The following is a 15303-nucleotide window of genomic DNA, read 5'->3' on the forward strand; positions in this document are numbered from 1 at the left end:
ATGACACGTTACACTCTCCGATCTAAAAGATCAACATTCATCTGATTGTTCCCAAGACTTGAAAAACTATCCTACCCGTACCCGAGGATTGAGGAAAAACTCCAGCTTTATCAGGCAGAAGGGAGAAGAGAGCCATTCAACTAATTCTGAAGACGTTTTCTCTCTCGCCCAATGAAGGAGAAAATTCTTTAGAGGCAGAGATCTGGCCTTAGGCTTTGCTTGCACTCTCCACAGTGCATGGAGCTGTGGCTATCCCAAATACACTCTAGGCATTGTGTGAACAAAGGGCAGGCTCACCCACCCCACTCCACCTTGTCTTCTCCAGTCCTGGAGGACATGGTGGTCGGACCTACCTCACCATACTGGGTGCAGTAGGTCTCAGGCTTGGTCAGTCCGCAGGTGGACGAAGCTCGGAGAAACCGGGTCCTCCCAATGAGCAGGTCCCCAACAGATGGATAGCAGGCCCCACGGGAGCAGGCTTGCTGGGCACACAGGAGGCCGGGCCAGACTGAAATCACAGGGGTGTTGGGGAATAGCCTAGAGAGAGGAGGGCCCACCAGGCCACCCCCAGTATTCCCCCAGGGAAGCACAAATCAGCAAGCCCAGCCCTTTTCCCTCACGCCTGCTCCCACTCAGTGGTGGCGGTAAGGACGCGACTCCTGATGCTATCAGGTAAAAAAAGCTGATTTCGTGTTCTGTAACCTGTAATTTTAAAAGGAAAGGAGGAGAAATGCTGGCCACCAGAAACCCTGGATGATCCTGAAATGTGGCCTCCATATGTGGCTTTTAGGATCAAGTTGCAGGCACATGCTCAGCCACTGGGACACACTCCTCAATCCCTTCACTTGCAGCCTGGCCTTGGTCAGCATCCAGAGCAGGGCTCGCTGCTCACCATTTGTGCAAAGCTGGGAGAGGCCACCATTATTTCTGCTCCTTTCTCTGTAAGGTGGACCCAGCACACTTTGTGAGTGCCCGGCTACAGTCCACTGTAAAACCCAGCCGTGATGGCTCCGGAACCAGCGAGAAAGTGAAAGGCTGAGCAATTAGCTGTGCAGGCCCCTTGGGGAACCACGAGCCCCCCTCAGGTAGGAATAAGAAGACACTTGGGAGCCTCATCTTTCCCAAAGGCCCAAAGGAGCAGGGAAACCCCACTGGGGCCCCAGGAGACAAGTGTTCTAAACTGAAGGATGACAGAGTGACAGATGATGCTCACACTTTGGTTCACAGTCCTCTTGCCAGTGGCTGTCCCCTCCCTGCTATAGAACAGGGCCTGGAAGGATGGGAAGGGGACACTTACCAAAGCACAGGAGGAGGAGTGGCCTCATCTTCAGCCACCAGGGGAATCCCCTCAGAGGACCTCACGTGGGACAGAGCAGAGCAGCCTGGATAAAACAATACAAACCCTAAGGCACACTAGCCCCCTTTACGTAGGGTCTCGACCTAGGATACTTGTACACAACAGGTACATTTGTAGCCATAAGTTTGGAAAATGCCAGAGCCCTGGACCCCTGTCCCCACTGGCGTGTGACTCACACTGTACCTTCCCCCCCACCCCCCAAGACTTCATCTTCCCCCTCTGAGATGGAAGGGAAAGAGAGTTGGCCCTCCCCGGCCCACATAGTCATTACGGACAATGTAGGGAGCAGAAAAGGGCTGGGCCCTTTGCAGGAGAGGCGCTAACGAGATGTCCGAGGCCTTGTTGCTGCCCCCAAGAAACAGAATTGGCTTTTCTCAGGGCTTGGCCCAGTCTGCAGGCCCAAAGGTGAATGGGTCCAAGTGGCTGAAGGCCTAGAAGCGAGGTCTCTGTGCCACTGGCATGGTCTCCAATACCACCCGGGGCCTCCCTGAGGGTGAGGCTGTGGTGACCACAACTCTGAGCTAAGCAGGCAGCTGGGATAGGATATGATGGGGAGAAAGGCGAGCCTGCAGCATTTAAAAAGTGAGTGAGGATTTCATCTGAACTGGAAGCATCTCAAAATGGCTCCCATTATGGCCCAGGGCTATGCAGGAGGACAGCCACAGAGCAGGGATTCTAGAGGCTGACGCTGGATACTTGAAGCGTCCCTCCAGGAGGCAGGCAGGCCTAGCCTGCAGAGGCATGCCCCACCCCTGCTCATGCAGTGCCCAGCTCTGCCTTGGTTTGGATGCCTGTCTGCTCCAATGACGGCCACAAAGTCCTCTGGCTAGGGTGGAAAAATGAGGGGGGTGTGGGTAGCAAGGCAGGAGCAGAGAGGGAGCTGGGGCCCCTCCTGGTGTCTTTACATTCCACATCCTAATAGCTAGAAATCATGCCTTCCAATCCTCTCCCAGAAGAGTCAGGGGCCCCAGGAAGAGACAGGTGGCCTGAGGTTGCACAACTAATGATGGCCCAAGAGGGAGACCCACTCTTTGGTGTCCATCCAGTGCTATCTCTGCCCTCCTGCCCCCAGGCTGGAATCCCCCACAACCAGGCATCAGAGTGGCCCTTGGAAGAGCTCTAGCTGGGCCAGCCCACACTTTCCACTTCTCTTTGTGCTCAGCCCAGATCTGAAGCTGCTTTCTTCTAAGTCACTGAGATACTTCTCTGAGACGAGAAAGCAACCCAAACAAAGGCAGACATTTGACCTAGCCTTTGCAGGTGAACACACCTGCTCGGGTGACCTCCCTGAAGGAGGAATGAATCAGGCCCTGCAGCCAGGCCCCAGACACCCAGACACACAGACAGCCCTGCTCCCGCGCCTGGCCCCCACCGAGCAGGGGAAGGCAGGTAACGTACCTTGCTCCGTACTGCGCTCTTCTTTCTCCAGATGGCCTCTAACAGCACCCCTTGAATGTGGGGTCTCCTCTCCTGGCTCCCAGTTTTTAAAGAATGGCTTTACCTCTGGAGACTCCCCGTCTGGGCGTCGCCCACTGCAGGGCGGGTCTCAGGAATCTGGCGGCTGGCACGCCCATGTGCCGTCACTGCACCCCCACCCCCACCCCCAGGACAGGACTGGGCAGGTGGGTGGGTCTCAGAGGCCTCACAGCAAGCTCATCAGTCCCCAGCTGCTTGTGGGGGCCTGTGGGGGGGGGGGGGCAGGGGAGGGGGTGGTGGTGAAGGGAGCCACTGCAAACAGCCCCAGGCGACTGTCAGTAACTCCCAGGAGGCAGAGAAGGGCACTCACATTTGTGATAGGCACTGCACTTGGCACTTCCCCAAGGCCCACAGGGGTCAGCTTCGTCTTGTGTCCTGGGCGGCCCTGGACAGAAGACCAAGCAGAGAACACAAAGATCAGGGCTGGTGTGTAGGCTGTTATTGCCCAAACCTGTCACTGGTCTACAAGGTGAATAGACCCAAACATCCAGGACCCTGGAAAGCACCAGACCCCTCCCAAGGGAAAACTAAAAAAGTGGAAAATCCCCGCTTTGGGGGGAATTTGCAGGAGCTTTAGGTTCATCAGGAAGGGGGTCAAAGCCCAACCCACCCAAGGAAAGCTCAAGAGGAATAAACAGGAACAAACTCTAAATTCCTCCCCTCCGGATCCCTCTGCAGGTTGGCAGGGGGCCCTAGGACAGGTAACCACCTGTGAGTCATGCCCCCAGCTTCCGAAGGGCTGGTCTCCCAGCCCCTCCCTCCGCGGGCAAGAATGCCAGCCTGGAGGGCCAGAAAACAGACCTGACCTGACGCATAACTAGACCAACTTCCTCGGCCCGCCCCCCACCAGGCCTCAGGACACAGCTTCCTGTGTGGGACTCCTGGTGCACTCCTGCCTGAGGGCCACTGGACATGGCAGTAACCAGGCCTAGACCGAGAGGCTGGCCTCAGAGGACGCTCGGCCCCAGCTTAGGGTCAGGGGGCTTTTAGAGAGAGGTGGAAGGTCAGCCAGTCCATATGCTGGGCCTGCAGTTGCAGGAGAGCCTGCGTGGCATTGTTTTGGAACACAGCACCTCAAAGTTTCTACTTAAAGGTGACTCTTAACTACCCAGTCCAGGCTGTCAGTGGCCCCCAAGCAGCAAGTTCTCTACAGTTTGAGGGTTAAGTCCAAGAAATTGGTTTGAGAACCCTTAAGGGGAAAATGTAGGATTTTGTGGATTAAACTGGGCATTTCTAACCCTTTGGTTCTAATTCAGTCCAGTAAGTTTAGATGGGCAGGGGAAGTACTGTAATTAGCAAATAGGCATTAAGTTGTTTACACACATAACAAATACTCCACTAAATGTTAGTGTCTAGACCCTGTAAGAATTCCAGTGAAATCTGGCTGAAGTCAGCCAGCCCGAGTCAGTACGAGCAGCCTCCCTTCATGGGCCAGCCACTGCAACAAGACCCCAGAGAGACCCCCATCATGTCCTCCAGAGAAAGATCACTGATGCCACCCCCCACCCCCACCCCGGGGTTTTGAGCCCACCTGCCTGGTCTGTTTCTCTCCACTTCTCCAGCTCCCTGAACTCAAGGCTTCCAGGAAGCCTTCACCCTCCTGGAACTGCCCCATCCTGGGCCCACCACCAGGAAAGAGGATGTGACAAAGAACTCATTAATAGTTAACTAGCAGGAGCCGGTGTGACAATCCCAGATCCTCAGACCAGGCGGGGCCGTGCGGTGGGCCGCACACTGGGTCGCTGGAGCCCTTCAAATCCCCCTCCTTCTCCTCTCTTAGGAGGCCAGGAGCCCAGGTAAATAAGCCTTCAGTGTCTCAGACTTCACAGGCTGGGGCAGGTCCCAGCAGGGGTTTGGCTTCACAGAGGAAAGTGGCAATTGCTCTGTTTGGGCCCCCCACACTCTCTGGGCCCAGTCCAGGCCATTGTTTCTGCAGACCCCAAGGGCAGCCCATTCAGCCTCCCTCCTCAGGGACACTGAGCACTCCCCAGCGGGGGGGGGGGGGGGGGGGGGGGGGTGGCAGGGCCCCAGGCACTGGCTTTGAACTTCAGAATCTAATTTGTTCAGAGATAAGGAGCCTAAAACAGAGCCACAGGCTGGGTTAGGACTTGGCCAGGGCTAAAGTGCAGGTGGGGGTGTCACTACGGTGCCCCAGGCTCCCTCGGCGTACTCTTCTCTCGTGCCCTGCTTCCCATCATCCCATTCTGGAGCCCTCACCCTCAGCAGCAGCACCACCACCCCCCAGACCTGGCTCATCAGAATGTTGTGCTCAGGGAAGCGGCTAGTCAAGTTTTCCCTGACTGTGGTTTCTCTGGCACCCACCTCCTGCTACCGGGAAACGGTATTTCCCCTTCCAAAGGCAACTTCCACCCTCTTGGCCTGAGCCTCTCTTCCCTGGACTTTCGCAATAGCCTCCAACTGGTCTGCAGTAGACCCCACACAACAGGTCACGTCAATCCCCTGTTCAGAACCCTGCACTAGCTCCCTGTCAGGGTCAGGGTCAAAGCCCTCAGAGAGAGTCTGTGAGGCCCTGCATGACCCAAACACCCCCATTACTTCTCTGTCTCAGCCCCTCACTCCCTTCACCCCAGGTGCATCGCCTCCAAATCACCAGGCTGCTTCTGGCCCCAGGTGCTCTCTCGGCCTGGAACACGGTTCCCCTGGGCATCTGCGAGGCTAACTGTCTTACCTCTTTCAAGTCTTTGTTCAAATGCTACTTTCTCAATGACTCTGACCACCCTTTAAAATGACAACCAGGGCGCCTGGGTGGCTCAGTTGGTTAAGCGACTGCCTTCGGCTCAGGTCATGATCCTGGAGTCCCGGGATCGAGTCCCACATCGGGCTCCCTGCTCAGCAGGGAGTCTGCTTCTCCCTCTGACCCTCTTCCCTCTCATGCTCTCTGTCTCTCATTCTCTCTCTCTCAAATAAATAGTCTTTAAAAAAAATAAAATGACAACCAACTTGCCTGCCCGATCCCACTCCCAACTCCACCTACCCTATCTTATGGGTAGACTGGCTCTTTTTTGTTGTTGTTTGCAATACTTACCACCTTTAAACCAACTATATATGTATTTATCATGTTTATTTTCTGACCCCTCCCACCAGAATGTAATGCCCAAGAAGGTAGAGATTTTTGTCCATTTCGTTCACTACTGTTTTCCCAGTGCTGAGAACAGTGCCTGGCACATAGTAGGTGCTCACTCTTCGTGTAATGATATCATATTGATACAGTTTCAGGAGTCCCCATGCACTGTGGGTATACCTGCACTCTCAGAGGGGACAGTCTGGGCGTCCGGTCACCTGAACGGACAGCTGAGAGTGGAAATTCTTGCAGCAGTCAGCGGCAGAGAGAGGGATCTTTTGGAGATACCTACCCTCAGATTACAGCAATGTCACCATGCTGATGTAGGCAGTATGCTGTGTGCTTCTCAGTCATTCCTGGCATTGTCTGACAGGGTGTGGGGGTGACCTAACAAGCTCCCGTCTCCATTATCCATCTGTCGGGGAGATCAGCCAAGATCTGCTCAATGGGAGGTCAAGGGACAGAGAACGAGAAAAGGAGGGAAGGAGAGAGGAACGGAGAGAAGAGTTGAAGGAGGATAAGAGAGCCAGGTCCAGGCTGCGCACGCTGAATCGCAGGTGTTGGAGGAAGAGGCACCAGGTGACTCAGGCCCAGGCACCACCTGCATACGGTGAGTCACATGTGAGTCCTCGTCTGTGGGACAGGGTAGGCTCCAGGAACGTCCCCGGGGATTTGCCACCTGACTCAAGCTGGCGTGGCCCTCCATACCTGCACAACAGCTCAGCAGCCCAGACACCGGTCCCTCTTCCGTGCTCCTCTCCGAAAACCAGAGGGAAAAAGTGAGTCTGTTGTGTCACTGAGCGCAGATGGGAACCCAGCCTCGGAGAGAACAGGAGCCTGGCCTGCCCGTCCTGGGGTGACTCCATTCCGTGCCCTTCTCTCTCCCCGCAACCCGTTCTAAACCCTTTATATGTATTAACTCAATCAATACTCACTACCTCTCTGGGGGGACAGACATTTAATTACCCTTACTTTGCAGCTGAAGAAAATGAGGCACATTTTTGGTAACTTGGATCCAGTTAGGAAGGGGTCATTTGAACCCAGACCAGTTTGCTCCAGCACTCATATTTTTAACCATCACTTAGATTCTAACGTTGCCTCAAGTCCCTTTCCTCCCTTTCGTTATCTTTGACCAGAATCTACCAGACTCTGAACTTCATGTTCCCCAAACCTCATCAAGGCCCAATCCCTGTAAAGGCCTCTTTGGGCTCTTGTTCCAACTCTTGGAAGACTGATATCAGCTGGGGACTCCTGGGGAGCCAACGATGCTGTAGGAACACCCAGAACAGACACCATTAGGTGCCTTCTTGTTTGTTTTTCCCAAATTGACAGCCTCTCTTGTGTGGACAGAGATGGGGAAGGGGCTGGCCTCCAAATCCCCCACCTCAGAGGCTCAGGCACCTACGGGCAGGGCTTCCCCCACCATGCTGACAGGGAGCTGACAGGGACGCGAACACCTTATAAGGAATGGAAAGAGAAGGCAGCCGGACAAACATCACAGTGACCTAGCAAGATGAAACACGGCATCTATGACAAGATGACAAAACTTCCGCCTCACCACAGGAAGGGGGAATCCCCTCCCAAGGTCAGGCTGCCGGCCGGCTCACCTCAGGAGCCTCAGCTACTTCTGTTCTCCTTCCCACGGTACACCCCCAAATGCCCCACCCCTTCCCTCCTGAGGAGTGCCGCCCAGTGTAGCCTGCAGCTTGCTGGAGAGAACACTGGCCCATGGTTGGCCCATTGTTGGCTGGCTTCCCAGAGAAGAGGGAAGAATGTGCTGGCATTTCTACCACCTAACTGCCCTCCCAGATTCCTGACCTTCCTCCAGCAGACAAGCCAGCTCATGACCATGCACCCTCCTCTACTCCCAACCACCTCTACCTCCGCCCTCAGGGAATTAGGTTCTCTAGACCTAAGTGCAACCTCTGAGACCTTTGGTCCCAAAGATGCCCTGTGAAGCTGGGCCATGTGGCCACGGCCCAGCCTGAGAGGAGAGAGAGCTATGCCTGAAGGCGGCAACATGCAGCCACATGGCAGACCAGGAGCATGGGGAAGACACAGGGGAATGGCTGCAAGGGACACGGGCATTTGCACCAGGAGATTTGCTACCCAAGCTAGCAGAGGGCTGCCAAACAGGACCTTGTAACTCTAAATATGATCCCTGAAAGGGCCAGCAGAACGACAAACTAAATACCTAAATGTTCAAATTGGTGTTTGTTGACGGAGTCTGGGGAAATGAGCACCTTGTGGTTTGAGGGGGAAGGGAGCATGGGTGTATCTGGCTTCATGTCTGGAATCAACCCCACCTCAAGGTTTTTAATCAGCACCTCTGTGCAGTCCTTGTGGCCACACAGGGTCCATGTATGGACTTGAACGTCTTGGAAATCCTAGACCTAGCTCCAGCTCTGCTACTCAATAAAAGTATAAACTAGGGCAAGCCCCCCCCGCCGGGTCGCATTTTCATCATTTATAAATAAAGGTGTTGGATTTTACTGGTTCTTAATCCAGGCTGCCTCTCAGAATTACTTGCAGAACTTACAAAATCGTATGACTTAAGCCAGGTTCCACTCAAAAATTTAACTGGCTTACAGAGCAGCTGGGACATTCAAGGTTTTTAAATCTCCTCTGAAGCCCCCTCCAGCTCCAGAATGTTCTGTTCTCTGAGACAGACAGCAGTTAAAGCCTGGACCTCTGAGTGAGAGTGGTGAAGGTGAAGGTCTTGGTTCTATACTCACCAGCTGCATGCCTTTGGACAACCAAAGCTACTTGCCTCCAATGGGGATATTAGCCATCCACCTCATGGATCCTTGTAAGGATTTTAAAGGAAACAATGCAAACTTCTGGCCTAGCTAGGTGTGTCCTCCATAAGGGGTGTCTGTACCTACGTGTGTATCACATGCAGGTGTCAAGGACTATGATCAGCAGAACCTGCAGTTGTTCTTATCAAAACACAAATATCAGTCCAATCCAGATATTTCATAGCTCACTTACCAGGCAGCGAGCCATCCATGGAGGCTCCATGTCCCAACCCAAGAATGCTTTGTGCATTCCACTCTATTCCTTAGGGGCTGCAAACTCCTCAGGAGCCAAGACCTGGACCAGAAGGGATGAGGGGACACTCTGGGAGCCAACAAAGCTAAGCACCTGAGAGCAGGGCGATGCTTCCAGCACTCCTGGACAGGGAAGAACAGAGGGCAGGGGGTTGGGGAGTGTTTACAAACATAGGACAGAGGGCAGAGGAACGGGCGTAAGCAAAACAGACTTATTTTTTATGCCCATCAAGATTTAGTAAAACCAGAGTCCAGCACCTGATAAAGATAGGAGTCTAAGCGAATCTGGACAGAAGTCTTGTTCTTAACTTGCCAGGCAAGTCTGAGGGCTCTAGATAAAAGGCACCTACTTTTCCTGGGGACTTGCTTACACGGATCAATATCTGGTCCATATCCTAGCAGACAAGGGTGATGAGTCTTTATCCAATCTCATTCCTTCCCCTGAAAACATGAGTCAAAACTGACCTAAAATATTGGTAAGAGATTTAATACCAATAAAGAGGGACATGTTTATGGGATACTGTTAAGTGAGGGGGTGGGGGGAATTAGAAAATAAATGTACATAAAATCTACTTCACTGTAAAGAAAACTAATAGAGAGAAGACAGGGAAAAAATATCCAACACACTAACATTTCCTGTCTCGTTCTATTCCTCTGCATGCCCTCGTCTTCCATAAGGAGCATATTTTACTATAATAATCAATAAACATAAACTTAAAAGTTGCTGAGGTAAGGATGGTAATTTTTGTTTCTCTACAAGTTATTAATCCATCCCCTTTTTGCTCCCTACTGTGCCCTGAACCCCTTCCACTATACCCACAGACTGCCCGGGAGTTCACAAAAAGCTGTCTAAATCATTGTTGATTCTGTAAGATAGTTTCCCCTTCTTTTTTTTTTAAGATTTTATTTTATTTATTTGACAGAGAGAGACACACAGTGAGAGAGGGAACACAAGCAGGAGGGTGGGAGAGGGAGAAGCAGGCTTCCCGTGGAGCAGGGAGCCCGACGTGGGGCTGGATCCCAGGACCCTGGGACCATGACCTGAGCTGAAGGCAGACGCTTCACGACTGAGCCACCCAGGTCCCCGATAGTTTCCCCTTCTTAAGAAATATTGCCTTGGGGTGCCTGGGTGGCTCAGTTGGTTAAGCGACTGCCTTCGGCTCAGGTCATGATCCCAGGGTTCTGGGATCGAGCCCTGCATTGGGCTCCCTGCTCGGCAAGGTGCCTTCTTCTCCCTCTCCCTCTGCCCCTTCCACTGTTAGTGCTCTCCTGCTCTCTCGTTCTGTCAAATGAATAAATAAAATCTTTTAAAAAAGAAAGAAATATTGTTTCTTGGAGCTATTAGATTTCTTCTGTCAAGAAAGACCTTAGCATAGTTCCTCAATAAATGTATGTACTAGTAACTGTGTAAGGAAGGATAGACCAAAAGAGAGGGCGGGCAGAAAAAGTACTAAGTAACTATCAGCACCTTATCTTCCTGCTTGTAGGTCTTAGGGCAAATCAAAAGAGTCAGTTCTCATCTATCTATATTTTGAGGGGAAGGAGGAAGCGAGGATAATCAAAATTCCCACCCTCGTCCAAATTTGCCTCTCACATGCAGTTCCCCCAGAATAACACACCTAATTCTGAACTTCCCCTTTGCTCACTCAGAAATCTGCATACCCAGCAACTCCCAGTAGCCAAGTATAAATACACATTTGTGTTCCTAAGTATGATATTGCATCTCTATCTGATGTGGGTGCACTGTCCTCAACAATCCTTGCAGTTAGCACTACGAGATAAATTACAGGGATCCCAGTTCAATGTGAATCTCAGATAAACAAGGGATACCTTGTTAGTATAAGGAGACCCCAAAGATTGCATGATGCAACTCGTATACTAAAATGGGATCCACTGTTTATCTGAAATTCTAATTTTACTGGGCTTCTCGTATTTTTATTTGCTAAATCTGACAACCTTACTTGTAGTAGTTTGTTCACCCATCCCCATGGCTTCCAGGCTTTTCCTAACCTGCTCCCCTTCCCCTAGAAATTCCCCCACCTATCAACAATTTTCCTAAAATATGATGCTTAGAATTGAACAGTGGGGGGACGCCTGGGTGGCTCAGTCGTGACCTTCCTTCAGCTCAGGTCATGATCCCAGGGGCCTGGGATGGAGTCCCGGGCTCCTTGCTCAGCAGGGAGCCTGCATCTCCCTCTGCCTGCTCTGCCTGCCACTCCCCCTGCTTATGCTCTCTGACAAATAAATAAATAAAATCTTTAAAAAAAAAAAGTGAACAGAGGGGAGTCCTGGTATCCAATGCCTGACATCATGGTGGCATGTTCTGGGCATGGGTCCCTTGATCAAAGACCACTCCAGGTGAAAGACCAAGAGCCAAACAACAGTACAAACATGGGCCTACCTGCATCACCTGGGGACTCTGTGTATGCTTCCCTGGACATGAGAGGTTGTATTTACTCTTTTGGTTAAGTATTACTCCAGAAAGAAACACCTGTATATTTTCCTAAAAGAACAGAAGGGAACAAAATATTTTTCTGCTCTTGGTATGCATGAGGAACCATTCTAAACACCACATCTACAGTATCTAACAGCCCTATAAGATGGCTCTTTGAAGGAGATATTATTTCCCTTTTTTATAGCCTCAGCATTATTAGGAAGCTTGACAAGCTTATAACGTGTTAGGGACTGAATATATCCTCCCCAGATTCATATGTTGAAACCCTAACCCCAATGTGATGGTATTGGGGGATACCAATATTTCTTAAGAAGGGGAAGGTAATTAGGTTTAGATGAGGTCATGCAGGTGAAATCCTCATAATGGGATTAGTGCCCTTATAAGAAGAGGAAGACACCAGGGCTCTGCCTTCAGAGAGAACAAGGAGCCACCTGTCTGAAGCCAGGAAGCCAGCTCTCACCAGCACATTGATCTTGCCCTTCTAGCCCCCCAGAACCATGAGAAATAAATGTCTGTTGCCTAAGCCACCCAATCCATGGTATTTTTTATTGGGGTAACCTAAGGGGAGGAAGACACAGAACTAGTGTTTTAGTCAGGTTATGCTGTGGAAATAAACCAACCACAAAATCTCAGCAGCTTTAACACAACAAACATTCATTTGTTGCTCGCACAAAGTAAGAAGGGAGACAATGGTAAGGGGAGAAATCCTCTGTTATACAGTCACTCAGTGATTTCTGCCATCTTGTAGCCACACCAACGAAGGACACATGGCCCTCGTGGTCATGACGGCAAGGATAGAGGAGCATGGAGAAGCTCTCTCATATTCCATGCTTCAGCTATAAAGTGACACAGTCACTCAGCTTACAGCCTATTGGCCAGAACTGTTCAGAGAGCACCTAAGTGATCTTCCTACGTGCCCAGAAGAGGAAAACGCAGTAGAACGTGGTGAACACATAGCACTGTCCACCACAATGAGTATATAGTAGAACCAGAATCCACCAGAAGATCTTTAAGCTTTCAAAAATCCATACTCTTTCCATTACAATATCTGGTCCTCCCAAGATTAAGGGAATCTGCTCTTCACAAAAAGGAAAAATCACATGGGACATTTTGTAGACTAGGACACCTCAAGGAAATGGATAGGAAAAATGGCCTTGGTGAATGTTTTAGATTTGCAAAACCTAAAGCATCACAAGCTTGCCCCCTTGGAAAATCTTAGAAACAGACCATGAGATCTCTTCAAGTTGTACCTAGAGGATAAATATCTATGAGACAGGCATGTTCCTCCAGTTTCTAAGAGAAAAACCACCGGGTGTGGGGGGTGAATCTTCAAGAAGGTTCTGGTATGTTGTAGGGTGACCAACCATTGTAGTTTTTCAGGATTCTCCTTGTTTTAGCTCTAGAAGTTCCATGTCTCAGAACATCGTTTCATCCCAAATGCTTGCTCAGCTGGTTGTACATCGATACTTTTTCTCCCAGACAAGGTCTGAATGTGTCACCTGAGGCAGCTCAGTAAGCTGCATGAAGATGTGCAGGATCTGAGAGAGTCAAGTTGGCTCTGAGTCCTAGAGAAACCTGAAGGGAAATAGCCCATGAGAATAAGACTCTCCCACAGGAGAGAACTCAGAAAGCTCCTCTATGAATATTGGCCATCTTATCAAAGTAGTCCTCTTCAAGGACTTGGGGAAAGAAAATAGCATGCCAGGACATCTTTGGTTCTGGAGACTCTACTCCTGCTGCTGAAGCCTGAAGGACAGGAGGCTTTTCCCAGCCAGGTTAAACCAAGGACCCATATTAAGCTTATAGATACATTAACACCTCTATCTGTTTCAAGTCAAATACTGTTAAAATGGGCTGTCCTCCATCTCGAATTTGTGCTTTTTTTTTTAAAGATTTTATTTATTTATTTGAGAGAGAGAGAATGAGAGACAAGAGAGCACGAGAAGGGAGAGGGTCAGAGGTAGAAGGAGACTCCCTGCTGAGCAGGGAGCCCGATGTGGGACTCGATCATGACCTGAGCCGAAGGCAGTCGCTTAACCAACTGAGCCACCCAGGCGCCCGAATTTGTGCTCTTCTTAAGAGGTGCATACACATACACACAAATACACACACAGAGATGCACATGCATGTCTTTGCACTTCTTCCAAGGTACATTTCATCCTGTTAGCATTGGCCTAGTGCTTCATTTGCTGAGTTGGATTTGGCATGCACTCTGACCTGTACGCTTTCCATCATCCCCAGATTAAAATCCCAAGTCCACGGCCAGGCTAGGCTCTCAGGGTCCTGCTTAAAAAGCTGCACATTTGACCTTATCACATACAGCCCCCCTTCACACAGTGCTCTGATCCAGCCATTCCATTCCCTTGACCACACTTAGGCTCAATTCATCCAGCTCTGTCCGTCTACACTGATGCCTCCATCTCTTGTGTACTTGGGTAAGTTCTAAATCCAAGACTCAGATCAGGTTCCTGGATCAGTGATGACTTCTCTGCTGTTCTCTATAAATTCTTCCCAAATTCCAGCAGCAGACCTTATACAATTCAAGTTCTGTTCTGTTTATAAATCCCTTCTATGTCAAATTTACATATTTACAGTTATTCAACTTATAGTTATTTTCTGATTTGTCCCCAAACCCAGATTGTAAACTCCTGGAGAACAGGAACTACCCTTAGCTACTCTTTTTATCCCCTGATGAGTGTATAGCCCAGTGTCTGCACATAGTAGGTGCTCAATAAACAAATATTGATTTGTAAGTATGGATCCATGGGGCAAGGGAAAACCTAACAAAAAATGTTGAAAAATATGATGCCATAAATACTACTGCATAACTCTCTGTCAAGACAACATGCAGAGAAAATCATCCAGAAAAATCAATATTTTTTCTCCTGAGAACTGGAACCTGGGAAAATTCATGATGAAAATTCAATCCACTGATCAACAGGTTCCCATGGTTAAGCTTCCTATTCCATCCACCACGGCTGGTCTTTGGGGACAGAAAGGCCAGGAATCAAAATGGCAGTATTTTTGGTTTGGGGAACTGAAATACTTCTGTGGTCAGGCCATGGACCTAGGCACTCAAAGCATACAAGACCCAGCTTTTAGAACCTGCAGAGGTGATAGAAGGGTCAAGTGGAGCCAGGGGAGAGGAGGCCACAAATGGAGAGAGGGTCTTAGGACACAAGAGCTCCTCAACATGTCTAAGGGTTTTTTGTCACTCTCAGAGAATCAGGGAACACGTGCAGCCAAAGGTCTGTCAGTCCCCACCTGTCCTTGTGCCGTCTAAGATAATGTGTCCCGATGGTTATTTTAGGCCCATCCCAACCCTGGGTCAATGAGCATCAACCCTAAGACATTAAGAAACCCCTTCCCACAACTCAATGGGGTCTCAGAATACTTGTTTCTCTAAGTCCACTGACTAGGTATCAACAGTGTCCTGTTATCCCTCCAGCCACCCTGGGGGCCTGAGCTTGGATCTGAATCCTCCCAACAAACCAGTCTGTACAGAACACCCCTCCACCTCCAACTTTTACCTGGTCCTCATTCTCAGAGCCTGGACTTTTCTTCCAGTCCTCCTCATCACATGTCAGCAGACCCTTCTGACTTCTGACCCAGAAACACAAAAATATCCAGAACCATTCATTTGCAAAACCAACATTTACTGAGCACCCATCTAGCCAGGCATCCAGTGGCCAGGAGTAAACAAGTCAGACAGAATCACTGTCCCAAGGGAGACTACAGTCTCATGGACAGACACTGAACACAGAATTACCAAATAATTTATTAATTATGTAACCAGAGTGACCTCAAATCACCTAAGGTCTACTATCCAAATAACCATAATCACCCTTTCGTCTACTATCCAAATAACCATAATGCTGACAAC

General features: G+C 50.1%; 1 protein-coding gene across 19 annotated transcripts in view; it reads right to left on the reverse strand.

Moving 5' to 3' along the window:
• The window catches only part of LAMB3 (laminin subunit beta 3), a 63676-nt gene that overhangs the window by 36205 nt on the left and 12168 nt on the right, over positions 1–15303 (reverse strand). For 5 of the 19 annotated variants that reach the window (XM_027611063.2, XM_027611068.2, XM_027611066.2 and 2 more), the window contains 6 exons: positions 8907–9088; positions 6208–6353; positions 3144–3218; positions 2756–3038; positions 1298–1382; positions 354–508 (listed from right to left, as the gene is read on the reverse strand). In XM_027611063.2, coding sequence (XP_027466864.2) covers positions 354–508; positions 1298–1325 — 183 coding nt within the window. In that variant the 5' untranslated portion in view covers positions 1326–1382; positions 2756–3038; positions 3144–3218; positions 6208–6353; positions 8907–9088. Of the gene's footprint in view, positions 1–353; positions 509–1297; positions 1383–2755; positions 3039–3143; positions 3219–6207; positions 6354–8906; positions 9089–11366; positions 11469–12784; positions 12996–15303 lie in introns of those variants that run through there. The other 14 variants (XM_027611076.2, XM_027611075.2, XM_027611073.2 and 11 more) reach the window with 8 other exon arrangements.

This window comes from Zalophus californianus, chromosome 10 (assembly GCF_009762305.2).
Source record: "Zalophus californianus isolate mZalCal1 chromosome 10, mZalCal1.pri.v2, whole genome shotgun sequence".
NCBI lineage: Eukaryota > Metazoa > Chordata > Mammalia > Carnivora > Otariidae > Zalophus > Zalophus californianus.